The sequence below is a fragment of the Mytilus edulis genome, chromosome 11 (genome assembly GCF_963676685.1).
Source record: "Mytilus edulis chromosome 11, xbMytEdul2.2, whole genome shotgun sequence".
NCBI classification, from domain to species: domain Eukaryota; kingdom Metazoa; phylum Mollusca; class Bivalvia; order Mytilida; family Mytilidae; genus Mytilus; species Mytilus edulis.
In genome coordinates, this window is record NC_092354.1 from 4,040,195 (window position 1) to 4,057,317 (window position 17,123).

Consider the following 17,123-nt stretch of genomic DNA (forward strand, 5'->3'; position numbering starts at 1 on the left):
CATTACTTCACAAAAGTAATATACCAATACTACTATAACTTTTCAAAGAAATTAAATTAAAAAAAAAAAACCTGAACAACTAGAAGCAAACATATACAAATAGTTTGAAAGAGATTCCTAGATGATTCCAGATGCCACCTGTATACTAAATTGTCTGAAAAGCTACTTAGTTGACTGCAAGTGGTTTTAACATAACTGAATGAACCGCAGTGGATATGGCTGAAAATTGACTGGGAGACTGAACATGACAGAATAAGCAAATTTCAGATTAAGATTCATTCACGAATGCTACCTATTCCGTAAATAAAAAGCTAGTGAAAAGCTTCCATGCATGTTTTCTGTCGCAGCATATTATTACCTGTAACAATTTCCACAGCTCTTAATGTTTTTGCATCAATGTTCTCCACAACCTCCTCTAAACAACGTACACCTTTTCTTATATTAACTAAAGCTTGTTTAATGACCCGTATTGTAGGTTTTACTGATCTGTCTTTTCTCCAAGTAAATAACACTTCCTTATTTTGGGCTGTCAAATTGGGACTACATTTGTCGATATTTTCTAAATCCGCTATGGACAATCCGAGTTCTGTTCCAAGTTGAAAAACCATTTTTCCAATCTTTGGTGCTAGCTTGTCTAAAATTTCATCTGTAGGGATACAATCTAATATATCGTCTGGAATTCCTATAAGAGAATTTAGATTTAAATAATACATGTAAGTTCATAAATTCACATGGACTCATGGACATTAGTCTAAAAGGAACTTTTTAAACACCTTGTCCTTGCTTTATTCAAACAACAAGATTTTCTGAATATCGATCAACTTTTATTGTCAAATGTTATTCACCATGTTTACTGACTCGATTCTGAACATGTGTTTTCTTGTATTCGCATCCAAACTTTTTGCAAATTATACATTAATCACTATTCAATCAGGCCGTTACACTGCCAGAAATCCAGAAAAAATCTTTTCCTTCAAGTGATGTTTTAAACAATCATTATATTATCTAGGACTGGTTTTAGATGACATGAACAACATGATGGGTGCCTCGTGAGGAGCAGGTTCTGCGTACCCTTCTGGCACACCTTAGATCACACACAATGGTAAGTGGTGTTCATGTTGCTTAGTCTTTAGTTTTCTGTGTTTTGTTTTGTATACTATTGTGTTTCTGTTTGTCCTTGTCTTTTTTAGCCCCGACATTGTCAGTTTATTTTCGACTTATGAGTTTGAATATCCCTCTGGTATCTGTAGCCCCTCTTTATGAACCTTTCAAAGATTTTTCTAAGTCCTTTTTAGTCATACTGCTTCCCTTCTAAAAAATAATGACAAAGTGATTATAAGAAAAAACTGCCCATCAATTGACAAAACATCACGTTCAATATTAGATCCTGTTTGTGTTTTTCCTAAACATAAAAATTAACAAACACAATTCATGTTTATGCTTCTGTCAATTTAATTTGAGAATATGTGCATTACTTGATAACATATGCAGTTTCTATGATTTTAAACTGATGTTACTGTAAGACATTAGTTAATTAGGAGAATTAATAGACAGACACAGCACTATAGCTAAGCCCACACTACGGTTGACCATGGGTTAAAAAAGTCACTGTTAAGTATAATTTCTGTTGACAGTACAGTAAAACAAAAATACTAGATTTTGTTTTAAGTACATGACTATCTTAACAGTTTACTTACTAGATTTCACTTGTTTTCTTCTTCTGACCTGAAAATGAAGTCATATAAAACTGTATAAGCATTTATGATAAGATCTGCAAATTTAGGAGTAGTTAAAAAATCAAATTCTTACTATTTAATATTATTCTTCCGGTGTATCTTTAATGATTGCCCCAATTTAATTCACGAATACGTATCATCAGCATTGTTTTGTCATACAGATTATTTTAGGATCATTTTCCAATAATATGGAGTCATTTGTTGTATTTTGTTATGTTTACATAATTTGATAAATGGCGTCAAGTATATACGTTTATTTAAACAAAATTATCCAATGATTAAAAAAACAAAAAGCACATGTTCATATCTATATATATCTGGGTCATTTCTCCTGCTGTGTCGGCAAAGCTTGGGAAATAAACCGGATGCATATTAAATGAAATATCATAAATAGTTATGTAACACGATATTAAATATCAATTATTGACACTTCTGTAGTTTATTTTAACATTCCAGCGATCTAATTGTGAAATTTAAGTACATATGTTTGATGTAAGCAGCTCTAAAACTTGGATTTGATGTGGTCAAAATCGTAGCTAATATACTTTGAAGTGGCCATAATTGAAAGGGAGATAATAATTGCAAAAAAATACACTTTATCTCTATATAGCTTACCATGCATAATGTGTGTGTTGTTATTTTCATTTCTTGCAAACTTTTATCTAGATCTCCAAAACATATTGAATAATTCTCTTTCAAGTGAATAAGTGTCAAAAACTTGACCATCTGTGTATTTCCTGTGTAATTCTTGCCAATATCTCTCCAATCTATCTCTTCCATTCCAAGACGAAGTGCTAATTCATGTATCAAGTCTTCCTCACAATTACCAGACAAACGAAGCAACTCGGGGTTACTTGGAGTTTGATCTAAAGAATATTCACTCAAACCTACAAGTTGTATAAAACGTAAACATTGTGAAAAGATAGTAATAAATATGTAAATGTGACGATACATTACTAGAACACTATTAGTCAATATTGGCAACAAATATGGATAGTAATTATATTTCAGAACTGTCTACCACCAAGAATAATTATCTATATTTCTATGGTCATGTCTGGCTATTCTATGAATAATATCTATATGGCCTTGTCTGGCTGTTCTAATATAAGATATATATTTATGACTGTGTTTGGCTGTTTTTAGGATATTCTACCATCAGGAACAATTATCATTTTTATCTGTATAACCATGCAGTAAAGGGTACTACTTTTACAAGTTATCTTTCTTTACTTGAAGAAGTCACAAAAATATACTTTTTCAAGTTAATTCTAATGTTTGAATATTCTCTCAAAAAATTCTCTAAGTGAATTATTTTTACAATCCTACAAAAATTCTCAAATTTTGAGATGTGAAAACATGCCTTTAATGATTTTTCCCAGGTTAGCTCGTAATTTTTTATTACAGTTCAATGTTTCATCTCATTAATTCAACAAAGAAACTGATTGCGCCAAGATCTTAAGTAATTGCGCAAGGCCTTCAAAAATTGCTCCTTGGGGGCTTGTAAATGAGCAGTATTTTGAAGTTAACAGACAAATGGGATTTCTTGCTGTTGTGCATTACTTAGTAAATCTGTTTTCAGACTATAAATAAAGAATTAGCAATTGTGACCCCCAATATTTTTTTATATAACTCAAGAACTGTAAAAGTGACGCTCCCAAAATTTGTTCTTGATCTAAGCTTTTTGCATACGTTTTGTAACATTTGGATGACAAAAACTAAAGTTAGAGAAAAGACACAAATATTTCAAGAATTTTTCCATTTGTAAAGGGGCATAACTCTAGAAAGGTAAAAGCGATGCCACCAAATTTCAAACTTGAACTGTGTTTTGTAGTAATAAGCATTGTGTATAAGTTTCATAACATTTGGTTGAGGCAAACTGAAGTGAAGGATCGGAAACGAACAATTCAGCAACTTTTCCATTTGTAAGGAGGCATATCTCTAGAACAGTAAAAGTGACACCACCAAATTTGTAATTGATCTGTTGTTTGTAGTAATAAGCATTATGTAAAAGTTTCATATAATTTGGTTGCGGCAAACTAAAGTTGGAGAACGGAAACGAAAAATTCAGCAATTTTTCTATTTGTAAAAGGGCACAACTCTAGAACAGTAAAAGTGACGCCACCAAAATTGAAACTTGATCTGTAGTTTGCACTAATAAGCAATATGTATAAGTTTCATAACATTTGGTTGAGGTAAAGTAAAGTTGGAGAACAAAAACGAAAAATTCAGCAATTTTTCTATTTGTAAAGGGCATAACTTTAGAACAGAAAAAGTGATGCCACCACAATTCAAACTTGATCTGTGTTTTGTGGTAACGAAAATTGTGTATAAGTTACATAACATTTCACAGAGGCAAACTAAAGTAAGAGAACGAAAAACCAATTTTGGGAAGTAGACGTTCGTACAGACGGACAAGGGTAAAACTTAATGTCCTTTCCGCTACGGTGGGAGCATACAAATTGTCCCCCCTTTTATTAACTTCCCCCCTTATTCCAGAAAAATAATATTTGAAAAAAAAATTTACTTTTTATAAAAGGTGGTACAATTTAAGAGACATCAATGTACTAAAACAAGCATTATTGTCTGAAAACTAGAAAAATGCTTGCTTTAGACCCTTTTGACCCTAAATTCCTGAACAGATAGGGCAATTACCCCCAACATGAATCCCAATCTTCAACTTGTGGTATGGAACCTTGGGGTACAATTTCAGAGCAATCAAAATACTTATCATGCTTATACACAAGTTATTGTTCTGAAACTAGAAAAATGTTTGTTTGGGACAATTTTCAACCCTAATTCCTAAACGGACGGGACCATCACCCCCAAAAACAATCCCAACTTTTCTGTTGTGGTATTAAACCACTTGAATTGAATTTCAAAGAGATCCATACACTTAAACTTAAGTTATTGAGAAACGAAATGCCGTCGGATGATGACGACAAAGGTGATGACGCCGATGAGGACATGATATCATTTTACAATCCCATCTTTTTTTTTTTGCAGTCGTATAAAAAATATAATTTGCTCTCAAATAAATGTGAAGGTTTTATCAAGAAGTGCTGATTTAGAGTTTAAAATGATGATACTCAAATGGATACATTTAAATTTGTATTTCATTTATTATCAAACTAGTTAGTTCATAATCTATGTTTCAATGAGAACTATGAACTGAGTCGGTATTTCATATTATTACGATCATTATGAAAACACGAGTAAGGCATGTTAGAATTATGTAAATATTATTACTTGTGTTTGTCAATCAGCTTCTATAATACGACTTATGTGTTACCTTTATACCTACTAAAGTATTGATGTTGACAACATTGCAAACCATTTTTTATATCTACCCATAAAATCTAAACACTCTATAACTAAGCAATTTTCAGTTAACTTGATCTTAAGACATACATGCAGTTCAATGTTTCAAATTATACGCTTATAAAACACCAATTTCTACAACAATGCTCTCCAAGGTCGAACTTTATTTGGCCTGATAAACTTTTTTAGAATCGAGCGTCACTGATGAGTCTTTTGTAGAGGAAACGCGCGTCTGGCGTAAAAACAAAATGTAATCTTAGTATCTATGATGAGTTTATTATAGGGACAATATAATCAAAATTAAAAAAAAAAATCACATCCAAACTGTACATGAGTTAACTCCCTTATTAATAAATATGCCTTGTCTTATCATATCAAGTTATATACAATAACATAACGATGCTTTTTTGCACTATTAAACCAGATTTAATCCACCATTTTCTACATTTGAAAACGTCTGTACTAAGTCAGGAATATGACAGTTGTTGTCCATTTGTTTGATGGGTTTTATCATTTGATTTTGCCATTTGATAAGAGACTCTCCATTTTGAATTTTCCTTGGAGTTTAGCATTTTTGTGATTTTACTTTTTAGTAAACATCCTTACAATATTGGTAAGCAAGCCAACCAACTTTGAACCAACATGGAGTAGTGAAATTATGACAAAAACAGTAAAGGTTTATATGCTAGTCTACTCTTATATATATCATGCATATAAACTCATCATAAATACCAGGATTATTTTGGGATTTACGCCATACTTCTAAGAAACATATTTTACTTGAGAAGGAATTATGATATTTTTGAGATCTTTTAACAGAAAAAGGAATAGTCGATACATTTACCTGGACAACTAGGATCACACTGCATTTGTTCCTATAAGGAAAAAAAAAAAACTTTTTATTATTCTACAAGTATTCGTAGCTAACGTTATCCGGCTAACATACCAAGAAACCAAGAAATCTGCTTCTAAGTTATATGTTATTATAATGTTAGACTAGAAATGATTTACATCTGTCTTTTCAGGGCCCTTTATAGTTGAATATATGGTATGTTTTTTCTGATTAGTGAAAGCCATACCACGACCTAGCATTGCGACTTTGTCAATTGATCTCTGGTGGAGAGCTTTCTCATTGGCAAACATACAACATCGTCTTGTTTTCATATTAATCATAATATTTGGAATTACAAAGTTACACCAATGAGGCTACCACATATACCTTTATCTGACTTTTTTGGAGGGATTATATGGTTTGTTGTGCGACCTTTTAATACACTGATCGTGTTGTCCTACCTATTATGACATTTTGAGTAAGTGTAAATTTGCATGGTGGTTGAAGCAGGCATAAGAAAAGAACATCATCATGTATAGCAACTGGTCTCTTTTTGTAGTTCGAAAGATTCTCTCAGTTTTGTGTTTTTTACTTCAGTTTGTAAGTTGTAAATGAATTTTCGAGATTTCAACATCATTCTGCTCAAAAAAATGTCTGCGCCTAATGTATACTATTCATTACACTGTGTCTGTGAATTGCAGCACATTGATAAGGGGTTTTATCAAATAATTGCTACACTGGCATTGCTGTTAATTATACTCGAAAAAGTTACGAAAAAATATTAGATGGAAAGCTAGAGTTGAAAACAAATGATTTTTATCATACTGATGAATAAAATTGTCCTTGTATTTTTTTTCTTTTATGTTTCAGCTTTAAATTTTGCGATTTGATAGGGGACTTTCCATTCCGAATTTTCCTTAGAGTTCCGTATTTTTGTATTTGTTTTTTTTATTTATTTCTTTATAAAGAAACAAACCAACTATATCATGTTCATAAATATCTGTCTTTTATGCATCATAAGAAATTATTCAATATGAAAATAATTAAAGTAAAGTACATACCAGTTTCTGATTCCAAACTCTCCAGTTGTGTTTAATGTTTTCACCATGTTCGCAAAGACATTCCTCTGTATCTACAACCATATTTTCTTCTGGAGTAAAACAGTTTAATTTTGAGCAGGAATACTCAGTGTGGAATGGTAACTTGTTGTTGGCTTTACAATGGATAGTTGACTGATAAAATTCGGATATTCTCTCCAAAGTAACAAACAAACAATCCCGGACACTGGTGGCTATATCAGGTATTATCAAACCCTTGGAGCGCTTGTGGACTAGGTGCAATAAGATCTTATTTCCTTCTACACAAACAACAATATCATGCTCTTTATCAAATGATAACCCAACAAACCCCGAAAACATAAGTTTCCGTCCTTGGTATTCTTTTAATGTCCACATACTCAGACATGCACATATTAGACGGTTTGGTAAAGCTGGAGGTATGATGGTTCCTTTGAAAACAAAGGCCAAACTTACAGTCCTCTCTGGTGTACATTCTTGTGTCAAGTAATCTGTATCATTTCTTTGTGTAAGCATACAGGGTACAAAGAAGTTTTCTACTGGTAGACGACTTCCTGTTTTTGTATCATATCTCCGTTGTTCGGATACGATATCTAGATGTATCAGCATATCAAATATGTACTCTTTAAATGGTAAAATCTGACGGAATTCTTCTTGTTCCCAAATCTGGTAGAGGTCTAATTTTTGAATCATTCCATTTTCAGACATCTTTTTGAAGGTTTTCCTTATTTTATTTTCTTTGGGCCAAAATGCAACATCTATAAAAATTGAATAAAATATGAAATATTATTTATATTATGAGATTGTAGCGATCTATAAAAGCTGCATGATAAAACAATTGGTATCACTCATTTAGATCATCACTGGAAAACACAATTTATCTTAATATTTCAATTAAAAGTCTTTTATATCAGAACACATTTGTTTTTGTCTAGTCTGTTATAACAGGATTTGGTGATCAAAGTTGAATCATTTCCATTTGGAAGAAAATTATCTGAAACAAGGCTTGCATGTGCTGTGAGAAAACTGCTAGATTTCTAATGTCTGCATGGCTTGTACATGTTTTCTGTAAGGGAAACACTAAGAATGATGTATGGCAGTCATCCATGATGACATCTTGTCAGTCAATTACTGTCTATCATATTTTTATTTTCCAGTTTTAAGCACAATTTTTCGGTATAAGGTAGACGTCAATGTTAAATACACTAGATGTGATTTTTTTTCTTTGAAATACTGGTTATTTGAAGATTCCCCGTTCAGACATCAATAAATTTACAGAATTTCATCCTAATGTAAGACTACATCTACAGCGATTTGAGCAAAATGTATTAAAAAAATTAAAACCATGCCTTATCATGATAGAATATAATGTGGACAAATTAAAGAACCTTAGTGAGCACCCTCACATACCCCACGTCCCCACATTTTCATTGGAGGAAATAAATAAGTGTAAGAAAAACAAATTGTATAAGAAAAATTAATTTCCTGCCAATATGCACATCTAAATAGTATGTCCTTATTATCTACAAAATTTCATGAAATTCTGTTGTGTGGTTTCAGAGGAGTTGAGATGACAAACTGTTGCAGAAGTACATTGAAGCAAATAAGTTCAAAGGGGCTAACTCCTAGAAAAAAAATTGAATCGCAATTTCCCGTCGATATGCACAACTACATAGTATGTCCTCATTATCTGAAAAGGTTTGGGGAAATTCTGTTGTGTGGTTTGAGAGGAGTTGCGATGACAAACTGTTGCAGTGGTACATTAAAGTAAATCTCGCAACCAAGCATTATGTTTAAATTTCATAAAATTTCGTTGAAGTAAACTTAAGTTGGACAACAGAAACGAAAAAATTCCGCATTTTTTCCATTTGTAAAAGGCATAACTCTAGAACTGTAAAAGGGAAGGCACCAAAATTCAAACTTGATCTTTGTTTTGTGGTTATAAGCATTTTCATGATTTGTATAGAATTCATAAAGTTTGGTTGAAGCAGGGACTTTCTATACTAACGGGACTGGTCACTTATAACGATATCTATACAAATTATCAGACTGATCTCGGCCGTAGCTGATGTCACGTGACTTTATAGCAAATCATTTCACATTTACGAAGTATTCTTCATAACAATGTATACAAATAAACTATATGTTATCATGTTTAACAAAAAATCGATTTTATGAAATTTTATACATTTTGTCATTGCAAAATGCTGTTTTTCAAAAGATTTCTTGGATTGTTTTTTAAATATTGATCTTTGAACTTTGAGGAATTTGTTCGTTGAATTTTCAGTGGCCGCCATCTTGTGTGATATAGACCATTTTACACAACTGGGTTGTTCTTCAAAACGATACGTCTAAGTTTAATAATTCATCATTCTTTCAAAATCTTATATTTTTTGTCACCTTAAATCGCTATTAATCAGATTTTATATATACAACAAATAATAATTATACAATTACAATGTAATGTGAAGTACTCAAATAACTACTAGCATCGTATATCAGAGATACAAAACTAAGTTTATTGTTGGGTGGTAGCTTTAAACAGGTGGCTTAATTAGTTATCAGTTAAAATCAATAGAGACGATCCCCGTTAGTATAGAAAGTCCCTGGTTGAGGCAAACTTAAGTAAGAAAATGGAAACAAAAAATGCAGCAATTTACCCATTTATAAAGGGACATAACTCTAGTATAGTAAAAGTGACGCCACACAATTCAAATTTGATCTAAGTATCTGAGTAAACTGCTCGGTTGCCTGCTGCCGTACATCACCAATTAAAAAAAATATTTTCATTCAGAAATTAGTTAAACAAGTGCATGCATTTCACAATTATTAACACTGTGGATAAAAAAAGATTGTTTTTTTAGTAATCATATTACATAAAAATTCTCAAATACCAACACAACTATAAGTAAAGGATATTATCAAACAGTCTGTCACGCTCTAATAAAAGGTAAACACTTTTTGGATATTGGAACATTTTTACCTGCATTATGTATATATGTAGGACTCAAATCTATGGCAGGTTTAAAATCTATGGCAGGTTCCTAATCTATTGTATATGTGACGTCATGCCATCCCAAATCTATGGCAAGTTTTGTAATTTCCTAATCTATGGCGGATTTATGTTATTTCCAAATCTATGGCAAGTTTTGTGCAAATTGAAAACAATGCAGTACATTTTCGACCAATTACTTGTCTTAAGCAAGTGTAAAGGTACGACAATGGGAGCGTGTCTATAAACATTTTGAAATATACATTCCATAATGGTCAACCCCCAAAAAAAAATCATAAAGAAAAAATGTATATGCCTTGATACAGATTTCAAGATTAAAATGATGTGCTCTGTAAAAAATAAACATTTTTAATCTGTGCATGGTAACTGTTTAACAAATTCATTTAATCAACTAATAAGACCTTTGAAAAACAAGAAGGCGGCTTTTTTATAAAAAAAAAGAAAGAAAAAAAAAGTAACAAATAAAAATAAACAGTTTGAATTTTCAAATAATATTTATTTTAGCGATATCGTTAATTAATCTTTTTTTATTTAATGACGATTTAAATCAAATTTGTATCCGGTAATTTTTTATTTCACTTTATAAACTTTGCGAGCCGTAGACAGTAAACTACTACCAAAAAGATATAGGAAGATGTGGTATGAGTGCCATTGCAATTTCTAATAGTAAAAAGTAAAATCACAAAAATACTGAACTCAGAGGAAAATCAATACGGAAAGTCCATAATCACATGGCAAAATCAAATAACAAAACGCATCAAAAACGAATACACAAGAACTGTCATATTCCTGACTTGGTACAGGCATTTTCAAATGTAGAAAATGGTGGATTAAACCTGGTTCTATAGCGCTAACCCTCTCTCTTTAATAACAGTCTCATCAAATTCCGTTATATTTACATGATGCGTTAAACCATTATAGGTCAACGCCTTCCACAAAAGCCTTGACTTACACCGAACAGCAAGCTATAAAGGGCCCCAAAAACTCTTTTTTCTAAAATATGCGGTACTAAAAATAGTGGTGCCATAATTCATCGAGGCATTCGGCCAGTACAGCACATTTTGTCCATTTACAGGGTTAATATGTCACATCTTCCTTTAAACTACCTGCAAATTGTTGTCAGGGAAATATCTTCATCTTGAATGGGGTTCAAAACTATATGGGTGAATTATGGCGTTATTCAATTGTGACGTTATATGTTACTATTTCCCCCAGATGTGCCATAGATTTGGAGAAAACAAAAATCTGGCATAAATTTGAGTTCTTTGACGTTTGTAACGTCACATTTGCCATAGATTAGGAATCTGTCATAGATTTGGAACCCGCCATAGATTTGAGTCCTAAATATATTCACTACACAATGAAAATACATACACACCTGTGATAAAAGATCTCATAACTTCCACCATAAGAAGGGGGTTGATCATTACATTATCTCTCAGCTGGGGGGTATCAAAATAAACAATCTTCCCCAGAGAATGATGAAAATGTAGAAAATCAGTCAACTGCTCAGAAGACAGGACAGACACCTCGCTGATGTCATTTAATTCTTTAACTTCAGCCAATGACATTATTTGTTTTCCTTCTGCCACTAGTTCAGCGATCTCTAGCTCTAATGGAACACAAGCATTGGGCATTCTTTCACCCCAGCATGGGTGGTCGAATGTAAGTTCTGTTATTGTTTTCTTTAGAACTTCTATTTCTGGGTCGGCTTGATCTTTGGCATTGACAAATATTAGAGGTCGTAGGACCAGATGATGTATTCCCTCGTGGTCTTTAAACAACTCCTCAATTCCTCTGTTAAGCTCTTCACGTGTGATCTCAATATTCTCCTGTTAAACATAAAAAGTTGTTAGAATAATACACTGTAAAGATACTGTATCACACACCTGGTGATTTATATGCATCTTCAATGGTGGAATATTCCACTGCGTACTACATTAAGATTTATCTCAAATTTTTGAATGACATACACCTTCTCTTACAGGTCAATTTTACACTTTTAACCTATTTCTTATACTTTCACAGATAACAGAATGAAACTGTTATCAGTTGTTAAATATTGCATTCCAAGGGGAATACAATAAAAAGGGTCTTTTGAAAGAAAAACTTGTTATTGATACTTTTGTTCGGTAATTCACTTTACCTACCTAGTAAAGAAACATAAGTTAACAAAACAAGTCACATTTAATAAGTTGGCAATAAATCTAAAATAGGTCAAAAGTGTATTTGAGACAATATCTGAAAAAGTCTAATTTTTGGCAATAAGAAAAAACAAAAACAAAATCTTTAGACTCGGTATTTTAATAGCACGAATCGAAGAACACACATTGGGGATCTATAAACTGTTGTCTGTAATTCAAACAATTGTTTAATAAGCAAACAATGGCAATTTTAAATAAAGGGCTGCGCTTTAGCGCATGATACGCCCGTTGCTCTTTTAACTTGTCTTTTATGCTTTAAATGAATTTATATGATCAACTAGAAATAGTGTGAGCCCTGTCAAATACCCCCCCCCCAAAAAAAAAAAAAAATAAATAAAAATGCAAAAAAAAATTGGCACTATTAAGGCTACCTCAAATTTAACTAAGTTTGTTGTCTTAATTTTTCATCCATCCATTCTATCTTGTTCACAACACACTATCTGAGTACGAAGTACCTTTTATATTTATTAAGGCATATACATTATATAAAAGTTATAGATGAGATAAAATAGAATTTATGAATAAAGCCCCATAAATCCAAAACTTAACATCTGAAATTGATAAAAATTAAAAGGGAGCTTACATCAATAGATATAAACAATTCACCAAAGTTTCATGGACATTGGTGAAAGCCTTTGTGGGTTATTGTCCAAAGTGTTGAAAATCCCCCCTTTTTTATGAATAAAGCCCCATAAATCCAAAACTTAAAATCTGAAATTAAAAAAAAACGAAAGGGAGCTTACGTCAATAGATATAAACAATTCACTTAAGTTTCATGGAAATTGGTGAAAGTGTTTTTGAGTTATTGTCCGAAGTGTTGACGACGGACGGACGGACAACGGTATACCATAATACGTCCCGTCTAAAAGACGACGGGCGTATAAAAATGGTAAAAAAAAATTCCAGTTCTTTCCTGTTACCAAAGTGAATCAATTTTAAAATGTTTCTAATGGGAATAAGGAATTAGTTTAAGACACTATTTGTGGTTTACTAGTATATCCTGCAATAGTTTATCAAATGCCAATTATTGATTTTAGCATTTGCAATACAAAAGGTTTAGAAATATACTTAAATATAGTCAGACATGTCGGTAACATGAAAAAATCTTGAGTAACAGGACAACGGTAACAGGACAGAGTTGGTAACAGAAAGGATTTTTCTGCTTTATTTTAAAGTTTAAGAAAAATACATCATTTTAGATTGGTCACAATTGCAAGATAACAGCAAACAATGTCATTTATCCTTTGAAACTGTATTTGCAAGATGAAATATCTGCCTAGGTAATGAAAAATTCTAAAATAAATTCCTTGCTGTTACTATCTACTATACTAGAATTGCACAATGTTCTCTGCTGATATCAAAGGGAAAAAACCTATTTTTTTATTCAATATACTGTATATTTTTTTGAAATTTATTTGATAAGGTGGTGATAACTTAAATATTAAATAAAATGGTTGGCATATAGTAGATTATCTTTTCGATTCTTAAGTGAAATTGTCTTGAACATCCTTCCTGTTACTGATGATGGTTATGCTGTTACTTTTTATCAGGTAACATGACAGAACATAACAGAAAGGAATTACGCGATAGTTTTTGTCCTTTTTATCACATTAAATGTAAGTGTATTTCCTGTGACATATATTTTTTAAAAAGATGATATAAACACACACTTAATGTGTGGTGCACACTTAAAATTATTCTCAGAAAGTGTAAGAAAAGGCTATAACAGGATAGAACACCAATAAGTATTTTTCTATAAATTCGTACCTTGGATGGGCTTGAATTTTCAAACCTGGCCGCCTTTCCATCTATTTCTTTGTACAAATGCATTCAGAAAATGATGCTCTTCAAAATACTTAATGGGATATAACTCTTGGTCTTGTAAACGTTTCCTCAGGTAAAAAAAACTTAGTGGTAACAGGAAGGAAATCACCCCTGGGGACCTTTTTTTTTTCTCTCAAAATTTGCAAAATTTTATTACATGCTCTAGTTATAATATAAAAAGACAAATTAGGGGCAAGTTTATTATATAATATATCATATATGTGAGAATCGGACGCCTGTTGAATTAATTTGGATATTATTTGAATGATTTAGTTTTTAAAATAACACAGGGGACAACATGATTTTAGGGGGGGGGGGGGGTTGAACATTTAAATTACAATATTTTATTGGAAGAAATACAAGAATGAGTGTTTAATTGGCAGGAGTTGGTGCATTATATAATTTAGTTTATACTGAAACTTAAAATATTCAAAAAAGATGGTTGAAAAAAATGAAATTGATGGACATGGAAATTAGACTTTTTCAGATATTGTCTCATTTGCATTAACATATGGATATTGTTTAAGTTAAATTTTTTGTTGATAAATGATTGAACTTATTTTAAAACAAAGCATGAATTGTCCTAATTTTTGATTTCACCAACCCATCAACATTTGTTTTACATTTTGGAATTTCAAATAGCTTGGCCTCTGACATCACTGAAGATACATTTATTGTTAAGACCTTCATCTGGTGCAGTACCACTAAATGCTAAACTTTCATATTGTCAACATATTTGTTGAAATAAAACTGACTTAAATACAACTTTATCATTTAAACTGAGCAATTGTTATAGTCAATAGACCATGACCGAGAGTGACACGGCAAAGAAAATTATACAAACTTTAACATTTAAACTGAGCAATTGTTATATTTATTTTAGTTATTTTGGACGTATAGCTCTTCAACAATTTTTGGTACAAATCCATCTTTGGATTTCAAATGTTGGGCTTTGAGCGTTCCTGAGGAAGGTAAATGCCGAAAAGCACTTCAGACGCAATAAATTATTAAACGTGTTGTTTTTCTTTCTTCTATAGTCAATAGACCATGGCCGAGAGTGACACGACAAAGAATCTCTATGACAATGAGATGTATCAAATTGAATATTAATACAAACTAAATATCATTTTCTTATCTATAAGTGGTTCTTCATATATTCTACTCTAGTTATAGGCCCTTTAATCTGATCTTAAGTCTATTACCCACCAATCAATTAGGATCTTGTTCTTTCAAAAGTGTAGCTTTACACGAAGTTTGGTCAAGTTAAGACATATCGGCATATTATCATTATGTAAGCAGTTTTTACACATTATTCAAGTGTTTCAAATGGCAATTATAACTACTATATTTCTAACATAAGATCACTCACCAATGGTACTTTGTCTTTGTGAGTGGCAACAAACAAGATCTTTGGAATGCCTGCATATACAACCTTACAATAGGTCAGGATGGAATTGACCCAATATTGCAAGAATACTACAAAATAAAATCAAAATCTGTCATGAAAAAAGTAAAAACTAGAGGCTCTAAAGAGCCTGTGTCTCTCATCTTTGTCTATGTGAATATTAAACAAAGGAAGCAGATGGAATACAAATTCATGACTAAATTTAACAAGTAATTCCATTCCCCTACTTACTTTTTTAGGCATAAAATATAAGGAAATAAATCTCGATGGTGTATGAAGAAAAAATTCCTCAAAACTACAATTTTTAGTCTTTGGGTAGATATTTTGAGAAATCAGTATGTAAACATTCTAACATTAAATATGTTTTCTGGTTTAGTCAATATAAAACAATCTGATTTTCTATAGGAAACAGGGATGGGGTGATCGTAATCTGTAATCGTAATCGATTGTAATTGATTACATTTTTTCAAGTAATCGACAGTAATCTGTAATCGACCATATTTTCGATTGCATGTAATCGTAATTTAATCGATTACAGCAAAAATTATGATGTAATCATCGATTACTTTCGATTACATTTCGATTACTTCAGTAAAATAGTTTGATAAAATAAAACCTATAATTGAAATAAAAAAAGACAACTGCATGTATTCATCAGTTTATAATACTGATAAAATAGAGTGTATTAATATTACTTGAGTGTTTATAAGATTAACCAGATCTTCTTACAAAATTTACTATATTTCCATATTTCCAGCATTTGAAATAAAAGACTTTTAATGTTTGTCAATACCTCTAGACCTTTTATATAATAAACAAAAAAGTTAAAAATAAGAAAAATAAATTCAAAATAGGAGAATACATGTAGTCTTGAGTTTAGTTATGTACTGCACTTAAGTAGTAAGTGTTATTGTTATAAAATTCCTTAAAGCTTAATTTTCAATAAGAATTACAATTTATGTTATTGCCATGATATAGCCTTTTTGTGCTAAGGCGGCTAAAAGCAACCAAGAGTTAATCAATCAATTTATGTAAGAAAAGATAACCATTGATTCGTCATAATAATATGACATAAAAAAAAGTTATATATTAGTGTTTATACTTGAATTAGTATGAATCTTCGAGATATTTGTAAACTTTTAAAGTATAGACAATTTTTCTAAAACAGTCGATTGTTGTACAAATCAGTGTGGATCTTAAAAAAAGATTACAAAATCATTTTGATAATCAACCAATGCATTGAAATTTTTATTTAGTAATAATAGATACATGTATTCAAATTTTGCCACTAAAATGTATATAGTTTATGATTTTGAAATCTCAACAATCTTCTTGTTTTTACTAATCAGAGGATCAAAGACTTCTTATCAAGGAGACACAGACTTTGTTTTGATATCAATTAAGTCTAATTAATTATAAGTGAGAGATTTATTCACTATATATGCCCCTAGGTTATAAATTATTCTCCCTTGACAGTTTTATTAGGTGTAATTAGGGGTATTATCCAAACAAAGGGATGATGAATTCATTCATGGTATTATACATTATAAATTTCCATCTTTTATTTTTTTTTAAACATTTTTTTATATATAAATTTTTTTCAGAGGAAGGAAACCTCTCTCATTGCCAAGATTGAATTTTATTCAGATATATCTGATAATAATAATTTAGTATTATATCAAACTGAAGTCAGTATAACAGAAAAACGTTGC

General features: G+C 31.2%; 1 protein-coding gene across 1 annotated transcript in view; it reads right to left on the minus strand.

The window, feature by feature from the left end:
- LOC139493906 (uncharacterized) overlaps positions 1 to 17,123 on the minus strand; it is a 35,899-nt gene that overhangs the window by 15,067 nt on the left and 3,709 nt on the right. The window contains exons 3-9 of the mRNA XM_071282067.1: positions 15,376 to 15,482; positions 11,357 to 11,810; positions 6,951 to 7,723; positions 5,902 to 5,932; positions 2,352 to 2,623; positions 1,698 to 1,725; positions 359 to 682 (exon numbers count right to left, since the gene is read on the minus strand). Coding sequence (XP_071138168.1) covers positions 359 to 682; positions 1,698 to 1,725; positions 2,352 to 2,623; positions 5,902 to 5,932; positions 6,951 to 7,723; positions 11,357 to 11,810; positions 15,376 to 15,482 — 1,989 coding nt within the window. The remainder of the gene's footprint in view (positions 1 to 358; positions 683 to 1,697; positions 1,726 to 2,351; positions 2,624 to 5,901; positions 5,933 to 6,950; positions 7,724 to 11,356; positions 11,811 to 15,375; positions 15,483 to 17,123) is intronic.